At 37.6% G+C, this 20,422-nt stretch overlaps 1 protein-coding gene across 2 annotated transcripts in view; it reads left to right on the forward strand.

The window, feature by feature from the left end:
- LOC135157577 (tenascin-X-like) overlaps positions 1-20,422 on the forward strand; it is a 100,834-nt gene that overhangs the window by 46,817 nt on the left and 33,595 nt on the right. For both annotated transcript variants that reach the window (XM_064113700.1, XM_064113701.1), the window contains 12 exons: positions 1,474-1,707; positions 3,887-3,987; positions 6,517-6,694; positions 7,465-7,755; positions 8,526-8,774; positions 10,232-10,528; positions 10,993-11,247; positions 11,731-11,855; positions 12,514-12,649; positions 15,459-15,552; positions 16,916-17,073; positions 18,178-18,450. In XM_064113700.1, the coding sequence (XP_063969770.1) occupies positions 1,474-1,707; positions 3,887-3,987; positions 6,517-6,694; positions 7,465-7,755; positions 8,526-8,774; positions 10,232-10,528; positions 10,993-11,247; positions 11,731-11,855; positions 12,514-12,649; positions 15,459-15,552; positions 16,916-17,073; positions 18,178-18,450 (2,391 nt within the window). The remainder of the gene's footprint in view (positions 1-1,473; positions 1,708-3,886; positions 3,988-6,516; positions 6,695-7,464; positions 7,756-8,525; positions 8,775-10,231; positions 10,529-10,992; positions 11,248-11,730; positions 11,856-12,513; positions 12,650-15,458; positions 15,553-16,915; positions 17,074-18,177; positions 18,451-20,422) is intronic.

A 20,422-nucleotide genomic window follows, 5' to 3' on the forward strand; every position in this document is an offset into this window, starting at 1 on the left:
TCAACACCAAATCTTAACCTGAGGTTAAGTTTTTGAAATGACAGCATAACTTAGAAAGTATATGGACCTAGTTCATGAAACTTGGCCATAAGGTTAATCAAGTATTACTGAACATCCTGCCTGAGTTTCATGTCACATGACCAAGGTCAAAGGTCATTTAGGGTCAATGAACTTAGACCATGTTGGGGGAATCAACATCAAAATCTTAACCTAAGGTTAAGTTTTTGAAATGTCATCATAACTTAGAAAATATATGGACCTAGTTCATGAAACTTATACATAAGGTTAATCAAGTATCACTGAACATCCTGCATGAGTTTCACGTCACATGACCAAGGTCAAAGGTCATTTAGGGTCAATGAACTTTGGCCGAATTGGGGGTATCTGTTGAATTACCATCATAACTTTGAAAGTTTATGGATCTGATTCATGAAACTTGGACATAATAGTAATCAAGTATTACTGAACATCCTGTGCAAGTTTCAGGTCACATGATCAAGGTCAAAGGTCATTTAGGGTCAATGAACTTTGGCCAAATTGGGGTATTTGTTGAATTACAGCCATAAATTTGAAAGTGTGTTGGTCTAGTTCATAAAACTTGGACATAATAGTAATCAAGTATCACTGAACATCCTGTGCGAGTTTCAGGTCACATGATCAAGGTCAAAGGTCATGTAAGGTCAAAGAACTTTGGCCACGTTGGGGGTATTTGTTGAATTGCCATCATATCTCTATAAGTGTATTGGTCTAGTTCATAAAACGTGGAAATAAGAGTAACCAAGTATCACTGAACATCTTGTGCGAGTTATAGTAGTTTTCAAAATCAGCACTGCTGCTATATTGAATCGCGTGATGCAGGTGAGACGGCCAGAGGCATTCCACTTGTTGTAGTAATAGAAGTGAGTAGTCTCAGTAATGGTGATAATATTAGTAGTATTAGCAGTACAGTGGTACAAGTTTAAAAGTAGTGTTGTTTGTAGATTGAAGTAATAAAAGTTGTAACAGTTGTAGTAGCAGTAGTAGAAGTGTAAGTGCATGTAGGAGTAGAGGGAGTATTGTGATGATGGATGTAGTTCTTCTTAACAGTGAGTTTTTGCAACTACTAAACAAATGCTTTCTGGAACTTTGAGAATCTATTGTCAAAAAGCTCTTCATGACAAAACAGTCTTTTTCAAAAGTCAGTGAATCAAAATAGCAGTATCTTCCTAGATTCTGGAGGAAAATTATATTTGCATTTTTTTTGTCGGCTCTGAAGATTTCCTGAAAATTCCTGAATTTTCAATAGATTTACGAGTCTTGTACAATCCGTCCCCATTGCAATTGTGAAAAGTCACTAGTAATTCTGTTAGTACATTGGAAGTCTCCCATTTGGGGGATTTGGGATTGCCCGGTTGCATGTTCTTCTTTTTCCTGACCATGATTATTATTTTTTGGGCCATCTTGAAATATCAATGATTTTCACATCTTTTACAGCTGCGGTAACTGAACAAGGACAGCTGTCATTCGGCGAATTGACCTCATCCGGTTTCACGGTGTTCTGGTCACCCTTTAATGGTCTGTCCACATACACACTGACCATTAATGGAGGAGATATTGTTGTCCCTGCGACAAGTGATCCGGTGCAAGCTTATGAATTCAGCAACCTAAGCCCAAGCACACTGTACACAGTCAGTCTGGCTCAGGGAGGGACGGATAACATCAGAACACGTACGTTTTCTTTTTATTACCCCAAGGTTGCATATTGGGTCCTCTTTTATTTTAATATGTAAAGTGATCCAGTGTAAGCCTGAATTTAGCAACTCAAGCTCAAGCACACTGTACACAGTCAGTCTGGATCAGGGAGGGACTGAAAACATCAGAACACGTACATTTTCTTTATATTACCCCAAGGTTGTATACTGGGTCCTCTTTTATTTATGTAAAGTGATGATCCAGTGTAAGCCTGAATTTAGCAACTCAAGCCCAAGCATGCTGTGAACATTCAGTCTGGCATAGGGGGGGACAGAAGCCATCAGAACACCTATTTCTTTCTCATTTTACCCCAAGGTTGCATGTTGGGTCCTCTTTTATTCATTTTGTATGTCAATGACTTATGTAATGTAATTCTTGTTTTTATCTCGCCTGCATAGCAGAGCGAGACTATCGGCGCCGCTTTTCCGAGGGCGGCGGCGTCGTCAACATTGAAATCTTAACCAAGGTTAAGTTTTTGATATGTCATCATAACTTAAAAAGTATATGAACCTAGTTCATGAAACTTGGACGTAAGGATAATCAAGTATTACTGAACATCCTGCCTGAGTTTCAGGTCACATTACCAAGGTCAAAGGTCATTTAGGGTCAACGAACTTTGACCATGTTGGGGGTAGTTGTGGAATCGTCATCATAACTTTGAAATTTTATGAACCTAGTTCATGAAACTTGGACGTAAGGATAATCAAGTATTACTGAACATCCTGCCTGAGTTTCAGGTCACATTACCAAGGTCAAAGGTCATTTAGGGTCAACGAACTTTGACCATGTTGGGGGTAGTTGTGGAATCGTCATCATAACTTTAAAAGTTTATAGATCTAGGTCATAGAAACTTGGGACATAAGAGTAACCATGTATCCCTGAATATTTTGTGTGTGTTTCAGGTCACATGGCCAAAATCAAAGGTCATTTAGGGTCAACGAACTTTGATAATGTTGGGGGTATTTGTGGAATTGTCTTCATAACTTTAAAAGTTTAAACTTGGGACATAAGAGTAACCATGTATCCCTGAATATCTTGTGCTTGTTTCAAGTCGCATGACCAAAATCAAAGGTCATTTAGGGTCAACGAACTTTGATAATGTTGGGGGTATTTGTTGAATTGGCATCATTACTTAAAAAGTTTATGGATCTACACATGTAGTTCATGAAACATAGACATAAGGGTAATCGAGTTGTTTTGCACATGTCTGAGGTCACATGATCATGGTCAAAGGTCATGTTGGGTAAATGGACATAGTATTTTATTATCATATGAGTGTTTTTTTTTTATGAATAATTATTTAATAGTCTTTTTCAGAGTCAGCACTGCTGGTATATCAAATCGCGTAACACAGGCGAGACTGCCAGAGGCGTTCCACTTGTTTCCTTATTAGTATTATACAATCACTTCACATTGTCATTTATAACTCTTTGAAATCAATAACTTGGTTATCTATTGATTTTTTTGTTTATCTTAACACTGGTCAAAGTGATAATGCTTAGGAACAACCTCCCACTTCCATTTTAGAATAATAAATTAAAACAATTGAAATTATTGTATAAGCAATACCTTCTTCATTCATTAAGCGATCGATGCTCATTTTAATATTCCCTTTCTTTCTTCCCTTTTCTCTTAACCTGAGTGTTTATTTTTCTGCTTAAATCATCAAGGGAGAGGCAAAAAAATAAAGCTACCTTAAGGAGTGAGAATGGAAAGTTTATATTGATGTTAAAAAGATAGGATTGTGGGGGAATGTTTGAGTTCATACAGGCTTCCCACAGTCATGGAAAATCCTGGAAAAATTTGTGGTCATGGAAAGTCAGGGAATTTGGAAAATTTGTGAAAAGTCAGGGAATTGCATTTACATGTACCTCTTGGCTATGGCAGCTTTCCAGTTTGTCGTGTCTCGCAACTCTCATACTCTGTGATCATACTCTGCTATTATGATTGGTGTTCATAATTTTCATTTTTCCCAGTTTTGTGGCATCCCAAATTCTATATAACTCCCGGGACATCACAGGAAGTCATGAAATGCAGCAATTTAGTCATGGAAAAGTCATGGAATTCTGTTTTCAAATTTTTGTGGGAACCCTGTCATAAGATAAAGAATTTGATAATTGTTTCCTCACTCTAATTTTTTTTCTAATACACATAGGTCCCCATGCTCCTAGTTCCCTAGTGGCAACGCAGGTCTTGGACACCAGCATTCAGCTTTCATGGACCCATTCATTTGATAATAATGTTGCTAGATATGAGGTAGGTTGAGGATCATGATGGTGGTGGTGACAATGGGTGATTTCAAGTCCGGTGTTGGCGTTGATGTTCACAAAATTTGGATTGCTTCCCCTAGCTCCAAAACCTATTCTGAGTTTGTAAAACTGATCCACGGTCCTGTGACACAAAGGTTAGCGATTGATAGTACGCTTGATTTTCTCGATTGATTGTACAGTATAGCCAATGCAATCAGTCGTAGAAAAATGTTCATCGATGATTGCTAAGCTTTGTGTTACGTGCCCCAGATCACATTATTGACACCTCAACAACTAGTTAGTGACTTTTCAGGACCATCTTCATTTATGTTTGGTGTTATATTCCTGTCAAAATTGACCTAACACCAACACCAAAAGGTCAACACTGAACTTGAAATCACCCAATGGCATTGGCTATGGAGGAAGAATGATGATGCTTGTAATGACGAAGATGATAATGATGATGACAACTGACAATGATGGTGATGGTGATCTTTATGATAAGGATGATAAATAGATATGATAATATTGATGAAGATGACCTCATTATTTTATAGTAATATTGCCAGATACGAGGTGGGTTATGGTGATGATGATTGTGATGATGATTGTGATGATGATGATGATGGTGATGATGATGATGATGATGACTGAGAATGATGGTAGTGATAAGGACAATTGTATGATGATGATGATGATGATTGTGATGATGATGACTGAGAATGATGGTAGTGATAAGGACAATTGTATGATGATGATGATGACGATTGTGATGATGATGGTGATAAAGGTGATGATGATGACTGAGAATGATGGTAGTGATAAGGACAATTGTATGATGATGATGATGATGATTGTGATGATGATGGTGATAAAGGTGATGATGATGACTGAGAATGATGGTAGTGATAAGGACAATTGTATGATGATGATGATGATGATGATGATGGTGACAGTGATGGTGATGGTGATGATGGTGATGATGATGATGATGGTGATGGTGATGGTGATGATGATGGTGATGATGATGGTGATGATGATGATGGCCTCATGGTGGACAGTAATGTTGCTAGATATGAAAAGGATGATCATATCGATGTTCATGATGGACAGGAGAGTAATAATGCTGATATGAAGATGAGGTGTTGGTAATGATAGTGATGATGGACACCATCCATGCCTCTGATAATGAGGATAATTGTATGATGATAATGATGAAAGAGGATGTTGATGATAAAGGTGTAATATCTATTATGATGATGATGAGTACAATCATCCCCAAAATGATGTTGGCGATAATGGTGGTGACGATCATGATAATATTGATGTTGATGATGGTAGTGATTATCATGATGAAAATGATGATGATGACAGTGACAATGATTAACTCTGATAAGGAAGATAATGAGGATTATATTGACAATACTAATGATTTTAATAACCGTTTTGTCAATATCCTGTGGAGTTCTAGGATCTCAGTAGCTCATAAAAGTAAATTGGTGATATTCCCTAACAAATTGCATTTTACAGACATCCCCCTTGTAGTCCAGTTGCCTAATCAAAGGTGTAATGTTCTACTTTCGAGTTCTACGTTCTGCTTCTCAATCTCTTCTTTCGCAATCTCATACATCTAACAAACAATACGGTCAGCGTTCTTTCTCTTATGCAGCTTCATTTATTTTGGAATAATCTCCTCCTACAAATTCGCAATGCTAACAGTGTTAATACATTTGAAGTTATGCTTAAAACTCATCTTTTTAAATCTTAAATTGATCTTATCATATGTTTATTGGCCCATTTGATGGTATTTCTTTATTCATGATCTGGTGAGAAAGTTGTAAATTGTAATATTAGTTTTGATACATTTTGTTTTGCAAAGTATTTCAATTTCTATTTCCTGTATACTTCATTTTCCTTTCTCCTAACTGCTTAGAGGCAATTTTGCGATTTTGCGGTATATAAAATTGTTATTATTATTATTATTTTTTAGGATAAGAAAATAGTTATTGAAATATTAGTTGGAGCAGGTCCTTTCAGTTCCCTGTAATTTTAATCTCAGTGCTTGATCATATAACTGATTTCTCCACGAGATTGCATATCATAAGCGGCAAATAACCAATATGATCAATCTCCAGGCTTTGTGAGAACGGCCCTTTTGAAGTGTCTTTTTGTTCCATAAAGTGCATGTTGACGGGACACACCATCGATATCTTCACGCAAATACGCATACTTTTTACTTGTGGATGCTTTTGAACGCAGGCTGAAGCCTCTGTATCATATCCAAATTCTGTCTCCTCTTTTGGCTGCCTGGTTTACATCTCCAATTCTTATCCAGTCCTTCTCGAAGCTGTGGATAGTGGGTGCATTAAATTAATAAATCATTACTAAGACTATTCCCAGGTTTCCTTATTCTTCTGTAATGAAATTTCTCTTGTTTCTCAATGACTGACTTTCGGATATAACATTTTGTATCATGAACATTGGTAGGCCCATGCACTTGACTCTTCTCTATATTCCGTCAATCCTTGGTTGTTAGATATGCTATTCGCCCGCTGAAGAGTCTGCCTCGCCCATTGCTGTCCCTGGAGGCAGGTCCACCAACCAATACACCCTGACGGGACTTGATCCAGACACCATATACATCATCAGCATTGCTGCGGTCACGGATAGCCCCGAAGTCAGGAGTGAAAAGCAAACAGTCTTTGCCACAACAAGTGAGTCACCAGGGCCCCATCTTTAAAAAGAGTTACGATTGATCCAATCAATCCCAAGTATATGGAAATCCATCACTGTCATACATTTTTCTTTAGGAAATTTGCTCAATGTCCTTTGTAAACAAAGAGAAGCACAGTTAATTTTCAAGAAAACGCTGAATATGTGAGCATACATCATTTTTAGAAAGTATATTGAAGAAACATGTATTTAGATGTTGCTGGCCTTCCATAGTTGCGATTGATGGGATTAATCGCAATTATTTGTAAGACATGCCCCAGGTTACTGTATACATTTTGATCTGATTGGTGTTGGAGTAGTAGTAGTTGTAGTAGTAGTAGTAGTAGTAGTAGTAGTAGTATTGAAGATTTTAGTGTAGGTAGGTATTTGGGTATTTATGATGAAAGTTTCGTGAATTTCATGTGAATGATGTGTTTGATGTGATTGAATTCATGAAAAGTGTTCGGTAATACAATCCACTACTGTACCTTTATAGCAGGATTGCTGCTAAAAAACACAGCACAGATATCTGACATTTTTCACAAATAATAAAGTAAATAATGCACAGTTGTGAGTGTACTTTATATCATTTATATATTTACAATATACAACAGGATGAAGCGGTTGCACCATGTGCTTTTTCTAAATATGCATGCATCGCCACTAGCATCACAACTCTTTGTAAGATGGAGCCCAGGTTAAAATATGTTGAGACAGCCCATGGTAGTTTTGTTTTCTTGATAATTTTATCTGCGGAACTTTTTTCTTGTAGTTGCTGACACCACAATCCCCGTGGCCAGTAACTTCGAAGTCACCACCACCCAGGCCGCAGACCATGTCATTGTCTTGGGCTGGGATCTTCCTGAAAGATCAGCCTTCGACTTCTTTGAGGTGTCCTACACCCCCAACGTCGGCTCCCCGTCATCTCCTGTCAGACTGTCCAAGACCGCCACAAGTCTTAGCGTTATGAATGCCTTGGCTGATACAGTATATGAATTTGATTTAGTCAGCGTTCGAGATGAAGAGATGACTGACCCACCTCTTACTGTCACAGGCCAAATAGGTAAACTTTACTCTATTTTACTTTCCTTTCATCTCACAATCCTTTAAGGAATATTCTTGTTCATGGATCGAAAAGATTATAAATGAACAGCTCTATATTGTCAATTTCACGGGAGTATGTGCTTCAAGCAGAGAATTTTACAGTTTTACTGAGGTTATGATGTTATTTCATTTCTGAATTGGCTTTCTAACAATATTTTCATACGAATTTAAGCCTTAAATTGGTCATGTTAAATTATGGAAGCAGCTTTGGCTTTTTGATTTTCTCAATTTTCTTGCCCATCAGGTGTTGCAAGAAATTTGCGATCAATTGCAAGTCTATTTTCGAGCCCCAAATCAATTATATGTCTTGAAATTGATTGCTAATCTGCTTCTTGGATAAAGGTGCGCAATCTGATTTTCTACAGCTAAAACTGATAAAGCACTTGTAAAATTGCAACAGAATACATGTATTTTTAGTTGATTATAAATACTTTGTGGCAACACCCCCTACATGTAAGTCTTCATCAAACATTGTTGGTTGTAAAGCATCCTACTTTCATCACAGCAGGCACAATAAGCTCTGTGCAGTCAATGGTTAAGTTCCTTGCATGTTTGGGATTGCAAAGTGTCCTCTGTGGCATTATGTGGTGCCCTCTTCCGGGAAAGACAGCGATTCTGCAAGGGAAAGTGTGGAACACCAAAACTGTATCGGTGTTCCTACTCATATCATTGTTTGGGAACTTTTGCACCTAGGGACACTTTTTCTTTCCTTTTTTTTTTTGTTCACAGATGTCGATAACCTTATAGTTGTTATTGGAGAGAGGACAACCACATCTCTCGAGGTCTTGTGGGGTGAACGATTGGCTGTTGATGAGTACCAGGTCTCCTACGATGGGGCTCTCTTTGAAACTGTTGATGGGAATGATCCTAGAAGGGTCGTTATCACCGGTCTTTCTCCTGGAACAGAGTATACTGTGACTGTAGCGGGCATCGATGCAGGGGTTCCCGTTGCAACGGACACGGAGACAGCTTCCACATGTAAGTGCCTCCAAGGGTCTCTTTTAAAATAGTTTTATTTTACAAGAAATTATTGCCACAAAAAAGTAGACATACAGAAGGAAATACAAACTACTTTTTAAAGCTTTATTGGATACAATTTTGTACATCATATTCATTAATGTCAGTCAAAATTCTGATTTTTGGCCATCTGATTTTTTTAACAGGATAGAATGCCATCTTTCTAGAAATACATCTATATGGTGCACAATATATTGAGCTACCTTATTGCTGTGTTGTTGAAATAGATGTAGATGTCTTGATTGTAGTCAATTAAACTTACCTATTAAATTTTATCATCAGCTTCAATACTTCAAAAATGGGGTCTTCTTCCTTCTTTTCAGGTGCTCAATGTATTTCAATAGAGAAGGGTATTAAAATGTATATGATTTTTTGCAGACCCGTCGGAAGATCAAACTTAGCTGTAATGGCTACCCTGTGTAAATAAGAGCCAAGCTAGGAACCGTATTGTTCTATCAATATGCCATCTATATTACAGCTGAAGTGCATGATTGCACAAGATGTCTTAAATTATTGATAAAGTCATAGTGATGTTATGTACCTGTGATCACCGCACAAAGCAGCTTTTTGCACATTTTTTTGCACGTAACAGGCTTTTTTTGGTGTTATTTGACCGGGGGAGGGGGGGTGAATCACCCCCCCCCCCCCTCCTTGAGATCTCAGCCGCCGCTTGTGCGAATGCGGTAAATATTGGCTTGCTAATAGTGTGGGATGTAATCTACAAGGTTGCATGGTTAATTTTTCCTAAATCATTTTTTTTGGATGAATTAATTATGCTAATTTATTTTTAAATCCTACTTTTTTGCTCTAATTCACTATAAAGAGCTTCTAGAAAGCTAATATTGGGTTTTAATATTTTTCATACCACTGATAACAATTACAAATCCAGGTTTGAGAAAGAATTTCTTATATATTTTATTGTTTTATACATTTCTTATGTATTTCTCTGTTTTTCAACCTTTTGCTTTTCTTTGTTTTTTGCAAAATTTATAGCAGAACCTTTTTGAAGCATAATTATGCTAAAATTTATTGATTTCAGCTGATGAAAGTAAAAAAATAATCTCATCTTTATGAATAAGATGTGAAAATTGACTTTGTACACAAAATCACATTTTGGAGCAATTTTGGGTCTGACATGCCCTTACGCAATGTTGCGTGATTTTCCAACTGCATACATGTACCTAGGCATTGTAAATTTGGTCTCAAAAGATGTGCAAGACTTCAAAGTAAAAAGTCAGCTAGCGGTGCGGTCGACAAAATGCCTGTTTCCCTGTCTAACCACTTTAATCTATTACTTTGCAGCCATGGTTCAATACTTGACACCACCTTTGACCAATCAGAGGAATGAATTATTTGCCATTCCTAAAGACAGGGTTGTATCATAATTTTTCCTGGTTTTATGATTATTTCTAATCTAGTGCATGAACCAAACGGACTATCTGTGATGGTGACTGATCAGTCAGCCTCCATGATCCACCTTACCATAACTCCGCCGTTCGAAGATCCCCAGAGATACGACGGGTACTACGCCCGAGTACGCGTAGGTGGCTTGACCGACTTCTCGAGTCCGGTCGCACAACGCATCACGGTCGCGAAGTCTGCATGCCCGGAGCTGTGGGTCAAGAACCTAGAACCTGACACATTGTACGATGTTGAGATTGAGTGGTACAGTGGCTTGGATATCAGTGAGCCATTGATGATTTCAACCAGCACGGGTAAGCAACAAACCTTTTCCTTTCGTGTTCAAATATCTGACCAGTGTTTCGTAAAGCATATTTTCAGTGATTTTTCATGGACAACTCTTGCTCCGAGTCAATCTTATGCAAAGATTGCAGGGGCTTATAAAAGATGGTGTTAAATGGAGTTAGACCTATTCCTTACTGGAATTCTTACAAACTGTTTGATGAGCAATTAGACTAACTGGGTAGTAGACAAACTATAATTGATTAAATAAAAAAAACATTCTGGTGCTATTTTTTTCAGCTCACAAGCAAACATTTGCTTCATTGTGTACAGTTTAAATCTGACCCTTTGGCAATATCAGGGGCACTTTTTTAGTTTTTCAGGTACAGTTGAGGCCAGAAGCTTACATACATGTACACCCAGGAAATTCAAAGAAAAGTTGACACTTGCCAATATTTTAACTTGCAATATCCCATCACTTGTGTTTCTCTCACAGTTGCTGCCGCACCGCTGGAAATAAGCGTGATCGAGCTGGGTACAGACTCCATGACCGTGTCGTGGCAGGAAGGAACGGGATCCTTCTCAAATTACCTGGCCTCCTACACACCCGGTGGGACCACTCCGACACTGATTGCAAGGGGAGAGCCACGGGTCCTGGACCTGACAGGTCGGGTTCCTGGAACTGCGTACACCATTACAGTTCAACAGCAAGGACAGACCTCTGACCTTGAGACACACATCCAACTTACATGTAAGTGGACAATTCCACAGAATAGTTCTGTTCATTTTCTCAGCATAAATACAATATATTCAGTATCTACTGGAATGAAAAACGACATGTTTAAGAGAAAAACGGAAACTGCTGAAAAGTTTATGAAAACTTGTGAGTTGTAGTTCCTAGTAAATCAAATTAATAAACATTATATCAAGATGCTCATTCAGTGACGTGGGTGATTTTTATCAGCATAATCAAGCACTTTATAACATACATGTATTGCCGAAGTTTCGAGCAAAATTTAAGTGGATTGCTCAATCCCAATCTCCAATACCCTGATGTATTTGTTGTAACTATTGAATGGAGAATTCTAATCTGCAGTTAATTTACAGATCCTGACATCATAATCTGTGCTCATCTTACAGATTATTTTTATTTTCGAAGTATTTCTATTTCAGATTTGAATTTCAAACAATAAATTATGGATTTTCATACTCCTTTTCCGTTTCATTTTTACAGTGCCTGCAATTGTGACTGACCTAGATGTCACAGAGTTTAAACTTGCACTCGATGTTACATGGAGTGTGCCCTCTACAGGCAACTATGATGGATATAGGGTCTGTCATTACCCAAGAGGCACTCTGGTGAGTGGTGTAGTAAGTCTCATAACATGGAAACCTGCCCCCCCTGTTCCATAGATGCAGGCTATGTTAGAGTGGAACACACTCTGTCCCTCGGATAGGACATTAAATGGAGGCCCCGTGTAGAGGAGAATCACCACTTTTGCACATTAAGAACCCACTGTCGTATAAGAGTAGGGGGAACCCCCGGTGTAGTGGTCCACCTGCACCCCCCCCCCCTTCCAATCAGTTATATTGGGAGGGGAGACCTGCATGTCTTACAGATTCAGTTTGCTTTTCACCTCCTAGACAAAGGTGACACCAAGCAAATAATAATAATCCAATCCTGACTATGTGGTATAGTAGCGCCTTTTACTTGCAGTAAAAAGTGAGGGATTTCGCAATTAGATAACATGCCTGGATAACAGGTACCTTTGACGTCTTTATCCATTTAGTTCTATCATTCTGAGCATAAATAGTAATTTTTTTTACTTGTGATACATTAAGTTTTACTTCTGCTTTACCATAAGAAATTTATTTTTTTCTTCTATTTTTGAGCAAAATCATATTTTTCACTCAAAAAGGTTCAGAAGTCGGCCATCTATTTCCACATTATTAAAACTTTCATCAGTCTGTTTTTTATAGATACATGTATATTGGATTTCTCTTTGTTTTGTTTCAGAGTTCACCTCATTCCTTGGATGGTGTCACGTCGGTCAATCTCCCTGGTTTAAATACCCTCACCTACTATCTGGTTACTGTTTCAAGTCGCATCCTTGCAACTTACGGGGAACCATCCACAATCACTCGGCAGACACGTATGTTTCTTCTTTTTTTCACCTACCCGGCTTATCAGCTGATTAGGGAATAATTTCCTGATATTGCAGTGCAATTAGCTTCACATTTTTTCAATGAATGCTGCACAGCTTTCTTTGCGTAGCTATGTAATTTCATATACAATACCAACAAACAGTGCTACTAATGGACCGATAAGTCCATCTGATTCTGAATCTTATTTTAACCCAGCAAGCCATTATACATAAATTACAAGAATTTATTCCTGCCAGGTACCCCTTACCTCACCAGGGTCGAGTGAGGCACAATGTGGATGAATTCCTTGCTGAAGGAAGTAACGCCAACGCAGGGATTAGAACCCATGCCCTTCTGATTGATCATAAAGAGTCTGAACCACTAGACCTCACAATTTTTGGATGATTCAAGCCTTTATTTTGCAGTAAAGTCCAAATTACATGTAGTTCAAATCGTAGCCAATTCTATGATCGCTATGACGTCATTACGACTAGATATTAAATTCATTCTTATTCTAATCAGGATGACAGCATAGTCACAGATTTGAACATGGTATTCGTACAATTATTTAGAACATTACACAGTAAGATATTCCAAACGTGATATTTGATGTCTAAACTGTAAAGTCTATGTTCGTCTCTGGGTCTATAGTCCATCTGTGTCTAATCTAATATGCGAGTGTCTGAGCCTCTACCAGAGCTGCCAAATAGTACGATTTTGTCGTATTCCATACGATTTTTCACTTAAAATACGACACTAGGATTTTTACAAATAAAATACGATTTTTTGAAAATATAGCTATGGTAAGATCGACATTACAGAAATCCACCTCGGGCAATCATTATTGAAAAATGTTAAGTTTTGGTGGCCCGAATCGAGCAACCAATAATTTTCAAAGTAGCGCAATTTTTCTCCCAATTTTGCACCATTTATCAACTTTATACAGTTCAAATTGCAACCAATTCGTCATGCGCCCTTTTTGTTGATCTACACACAAATACACACACACATGACAGTACATAGGCTTACCGCTCTAGCATACAGTAGCTATTATCCAGCCGGCCGGCTGGCGTGCGTGAGCTTTGCATGAAACCACTGCAGCTACATGTAGCTATCTGTGCGCTATCAGCCTATTCAGACTCGGGGAGCTACGATACGAAATGTTGCTGCTAAGATATCTTCCACAGAACTTTGAAAATCTATTTGCAAGCATTAAAAACAGGAATTTTGACCTCTCTTTTGACTCAAAAAGACCGATTTCCAAATGTATTAGTACACATAAAAACACATAGGTGAGTACATCACAGTCCCATATGTGCATTTGTATGTATGCTGATACTTGGTTTCTTTCGAAGCTGTGTCTTTTCTAGCAAAAAATAAGCAGACAGTTTTTTGTCTCACCTGCATAGCAGAGTGAGACTATAGGCGCCGCTTTTCCGACGGCGGCGGCGACGGCGGCGGCGGCGGTGGCGTCAACACCAAATCTTAACCTGAGGTTAAGTTTTTGAAATGACAGCATAACTTAGAAAGTATATGGACCTAGTTCATGAAACTTATACATAAGGTTAATCAAGTATCACTGAACATCCTGCATGAGTTTCATGTCACATGACCAAGGTCAAAGGTCATTTAGGGTCAATGAACTTTGGCCGAATTGGGGGTATCTGTTGAATTACCATCATAACTTTGAAAGTTTATGGATCTGATTCATGAAACTTGGACATATTAATAGTAATCAAGTATTACTGAACATCCTGTGCAAGTTTCAGGTCACATGATCAAGGTCAAAGGTCATGTAAGGTCAAAGAACTTTGGCCACGTCGGGGGTATTTGTTGAATTGCCATCATATCTCTATAAGTGTATTGGTCTAGTTCATAAAATGTGGAAATACGAGTAACCAAGTATCACTGAACATCTTGTGCGAGTTATAGTAGTTTTCAAAATCAGCACTGCTGCTATATTGAATCGCGTGATGCAGGTGAGACGGCCAGAGGCATTCCACTTGTTTGTTTATAAATGACTTCTTAAACCACTCTTCAGAAAGAAAATACTTTGGGAAGGCATTTCTTTGAAATGAAATGTGATTTTTTCAAATATTTTCTTTATATTTTGGGGTCACCAAACTTTAATATCGAGCCACCAAAAAAAATAATTTGAAGGTTTTGGTGGCCCGAATGGGCACCACCAAAAATAGTTAATGTGGAACCTTGCCTGTCGGATGTAAAAATTACAGTGAGCACAACAAAATAATGAGATGTATAGTAGGAAAGTACACGACGGGTATGAATAGGATTTTTTGTCTAAAAATAGGATTTTTTGGGTGAAATAATAGGATTTTTTGTCTAAAAATAGGATTTTTTGGGTGAAATAATAGGATTTTTTGTCAAGTGTGGTTGGCAGCTCTGCTCTACTCTGTATGTGTCCATCTTATAATCAAGAATTCTTATTTATATCATTTGTATTGGGGGTGTAACAATTTAAGGTGGGAGTGATCTAAACATGCTCTGATTGGTCTACAGGTTAATGTCTATCAAACTTCCTCAGGTATAAGGGGTGTGGTGATGCTCTATGAAGTAACTGGGGCTGGTAGTATGGGTCATACTTGGAACTTTTGTTCCTTAAAGTTAGCTGAGAGTTGGTCTTTTATGGTCAGGGTTTAGGATTAAAATGGTAATGGGGGTTTGGGGATTCTAAGATGTCATTGGGGGAGTTTTTAACAAGTGAAGGTGAATGGCCTAAATGATTTTAACAGGAAGTTAACAACGTACTACATAACATCATTACAAATGCTGTATGATTTATTATCCTTTGTGCAGTGATTGGCGATCCCGGAGACATCAATATTGCTCCCGAAGATGTCGAGACCGAATCGATCAAAATTACCTGGGTTACAGTCGATACAATCACAAGGTAAGTACTGTGGTTTATTTCAAGTTCGTTATTCATTTTAGTATTAGGGGGTGTTGCAAGAAAATATTTGCAATCAATTTCAAATTTCTGATGCAACTTTACAATTTAGGATTGGTAAGGTCAGGCGACTACTCGACCAAGCCTCTACCGAAAAACTCATTCATGCCTTCGTCTCATCCCATCTAGACTACTGCAACTCCCTCTTTCTTCCATCTCTCCCCTCCAGCGAATCCTCAACACTGCAGCGAGAATGGTAACCTTGAGCAAGAAACACGAACACATCACCCCTATTCTCTGATCACTTCATTGGCTTCCGGTTCACTCTCGCATAACGTTCAAATTCTACTCATTGTATACAAAATTACCCATAATATGTCGCCCAAATATCTCCAAGACCTTATTTCCCTTCATTCTTCCTCTTCTGTCAGATCCCTACGTTCATCATATTCCAATAGTTTAATTCATGGCCCTCGCACTATACTAAGACCCGATATGGTGATCGTGCATTTTCTGTAATTGCTCCCACCCTCTGGAATAAACTCCCAACTCGTATCCAAAATGCTCCCTCCGTGGAAATTTTCAAATCGTCACTTAAAACTCACCTTTTCTCATAACTTTTTTTCTTTTCCTTTTTTGTTTTTTAATGGATTGACTGTATATTATTATAATCTGCCAACCTGTGTGCTTTGAAACACACACCAGTATAAAGCGCCCTACAAATATTATTATTATTATCATTATTATTAATTGATAGATAAATTTTAACTAACTAAAAGTAAATCACTTTATATTTGTACAAGAAGCAGTCCATCAATCAGTTGCAAATTTGCAATGACATGCATGACTATCAATTGATTTTTGGACCTGCAATTGACTTCCAATCAATTCCAAGTTTCATGCAACACCCCATTAGTGTTAGAAGCAATAGGGATATGAGACATCAATAAAATGTCTTCCAACTACATGTACACAACAGTTTTTGGCAACAACGTGCTATTGTCCAACAAGATTATTGAAAAAAAAATTGCGCAAAATGATCTTTTCCAAAAGTTACCTATGTTACTCGGACAAGCTCGTCAAATCCTAACACTTGCTCATGACATAAATAACTTATTATGATGTCATATAACATTTCTGATGATGTCTTGATGGATTCATTATGTTGTTATGAATTAGTCTTGGCATCTTTGTTATTGAGACATGTATTCCACGTTCATTAGCATGAAATATGAAAAATGCTGCTGAACTTTCTCTCATAATAGTACATGTATTGTAACGATACTTAATTTATTGTGAAACAGCCCATTATGTGATGTCATAAAGATTTCATCATGATGTCGTAATTATGTCATCATCTTTGCAGGTACACTGTTGGAGGTGGATCCCAGGCTCCACAGACTGTCACAGTTGCCTCCCAGGCGCAAGCTGAATTCACCTTCACCGGTCTGACACCAGGCACTTCGTACACATTCTTTGTAGAACCTCAGGGGAGTCAGAGGAGGGAGAGAGAACAATCTACAAGTAAGATTTGGTCAATAGTATAAAAATGATACACATCGTTGTGGGCATTAGTAAGAATTATACACACAATCTGACACCAGGCACTTTGTACACATTAGAATCCTTGGGGAGTCAGAGGAGGGAGAGAGAACAATTTACAAGTAAGATTTAGTCAATAGTATAAAAATAATACACATCGTTGTGGGCATTAGTAAGAATTATACACCCAATCTGACACCAGGCACTTTGTACACATTAGAATCCTAGGGGAGTCAGGGGAGGGAGAGAAACAATGTACAAGTAAGATTTGGTCAATAGTATAAAAATAATGCACATCGTTGTGGGCATTAGTAAGAATTATACACCCAATTGGACACCAGGCACTTTGTACACATTAGAATCCTAGGGGAGTCAGGGGAGGGAGAGAAACAATGTACAAGTAAGATTTGGTCAATAGTATAAAAATAATGCACATCGTTGTGGGCATTAGTAAGAATTATACACCCAATTGGACACCAGGCACTTTGTACACATTAGAATCCCAGGGGAGTCAGAGGAGGGAGAGAGAACAATTTACAAGTAAGATTTGGTCAATAGTATAAAAATAATACACATTGGTGTGGGCATTAGTAAGAATTATACACCCAATCTACATGTACCTTTGGAACAGTCCTTCCACCTGGAAGCATACACGTACATGTAGCTGTGGTAATAGCCATGTATGTACAGTTGTGAACTGCATGCTGATCAGAATTAAGCCAGGCAGGGGGCTGACTTAGATTTAAGCAAAATACAAATGGCTATTGAATAATAAGAACGTTAAGAATTTTACTTAAGCAGAATAATGAGTAAAATACTTAAAATCCTGGCTTAACTATAGAATTTAATACCGTCCCTGATCTTCTATATTCTATATTAGATTGTGCATTTCTTCCAGAAATACATGTATTTACATTTCCTATTGTCTCTTTTACACAGTATATTGTGCAATTATGATAAACTCTTTAGATTTTCCCAGGCAATGACATGAAACTTGAATAAACGAATAATCTTAAAGACGTCATACTACATTGTAGCTTTAACAAATTATTAAGTTAATAAATTACAATTTCTTCTCATTTTTAGAGCCCAGCGCCATAAGGAATCTGGTCATTGCCGTGGTTACAACCGATTCTATCACCATTACATGGGAGAGCCCTCTTACAGGTGGAGTCGACAGCTATAGAGTCATGTACTCCCCGTCAAATGGTAACCCCACGTCTCCCCATACCATACTCGATAATGAAAACATTGCCCAGAGCCTCACGGTGACCGATCTGCTTCCGTCGACCCCTTACACGTTCACCGTGGTCGCCATTGTGGATGATTTGGTTAGCGAGCCGGTCAGCAGGGAGAGTGGTGAGTATACTTAAATAATCGGGTGCGCGAAATAAAGACGCAGGGATAGAGAAAGTGAATCAGTTGTATATCACTATCACTTTATTATTATCTCCTTTATATCTTGGTTCACTTTTTACTCCAACACTGTCTTAAGACTTCACAAACAAGGTTCGCATAATGCATACAAGATTGAAGATCCAACGACAAGGTTGCATGGCACATGTATGCCTACAGTCTTCAATATGAAGGGTCCTTTCCAGGACACACCCTAAAAGCCAACCAAAGAGTTTTTTCTATTCATTTTAACACATGGCCTGGTGCAGGAATACAATACAGGCTGACCTGTATTGTACATAACTTTTTTTTGTTCACGCCCTATGTGTAAAGGCCACCGCACACCTTTCGACTGTTTGCAATCCGATTTTGGAACAAATCGCATTTTGCTCATTTTCTGAGAATATGAATGGAACATATCATTTTATTAGAGGTTGAAATTGATTGAAAAAATACTAATATAACCATTTTGAAAGGTTGAAAGCCTTTATTTTGGAGTAAAGGCCAATTTAGTTTCAAATCGTAGACAATCGTATGACTGCTTTGACGTCATTACGACTAGATATTAAATTTGCTTTTATTCTAAGAAGAATGATAGCATAGTCGCAGATTTGAACATAGGTATTCGTATAATGATTTCGAACATTACACAGTAAGATATTCCATGTCTCAATATTAGCATCAAATTCTACTACAAAATCAATTCCAAAATCGGGTCGCAGACCGATCGTAAAGTAAAGTAAAGTTATGCTTGCACCTGTATTCATATCGCTACAATACTAAAGGGGAAAGTTCTCCCTGACAACAGTTGGTTTTGATAGAAAGCAGTGAAGAAATGAACATAAATATTGGCAAGTTTGAAGATAAATCATTATAACGAAGAAGGGATTCATGACTTTTAAAGTTGTAGATTTGTGAAGTCATATGCAAGTAGCTTCCCCATATGTTGTGTAATTTTGCATTCCACAAATTTCGTTTTTTTTTATGGTCCATGATGACAAAAATATATTTGTCATGGAAGAAAGTATGAAATAATTTGTCTGATGATGAATTGAATCCACTGCAATGGATTGGTCAAGGAACTGAAGTTTATGATTGCTCAAGCACATTCATCAGTGCAAGCAATTTTTTGCTAAGCTTTATAATTATGCCCCTGAAAGTGTTAAAGCAGCAGTGAACTACAGCAGCCTCAATAGCGCCACCTCAAGTCCTCAACTATTCACATCTGGCCAGCATAATGCAACATTTTCAGCTGTGTACTCTTGTAATATAGGCCCACTTGAATCAGGGTTGTAATAAAAAACGTTTTTTATTTAAAAAAACAAATAAAACGTTTTTTATTGTTTTAAAACGTTTTAAATCGTTTTAAAACGTTTTTTTTTCCAACGAACGATGTAATTTTCCTGTAAATCAATTAAATTATACACTTAATACAGTATGATTTAAGCTCTTGATGTTTTAAATACATTTATGGAGTAAGTAAGAGATGACTACAATTTTTGTTACTGAATTTTCAACAGAAAAATTCATATTTTTCCCAAAATTACTAAATCAAGGAAATTGAATGCCGAAAAATTAAGTTGACATTTTATAAGTTTATTCCTCATACATGTAGTCTCAGGGTTTTTTAGTCTTGTCAATCTAGGGGGTGAGAAGAAGTTGCGCTATGTAAGAAAACAACATAATCTATAGAATATAGGCTTTCAAAGCTTAATTTCATTTACTCAATATGCTTTATTTCATTTGAATCAATTATACCAATTTTAAGTAATAATAATGATAATAATAGTCCGCTTTTATATAGCGCTTAATACATTGGAACGATGTGTCTAAGCACTTTACAGATATATTATTAACCCAGTCATCGGATCAATCAGTCATTCCCGCACACAATGTATGCACATCCTCCACTCCCTGGGTAGTATTCCAGTCAGTC

The sequence above is a fragment of the Lytechinus pictus genome, chromosome 19 (assembly GCF_037042905.1).
Source record: "Lytechinus pictus isolate F3 Inbred chromosome 19, Lp3.0, whole genome shotgun sequence".
In the NCBI taxonomy this organism is placed as follows: Eukaryota; Metazoa; Echinodermata; class Echinoidea; order Temnopleuroida; family Toxopneustidae; genus Lytechinus; species Lytechinus pictus.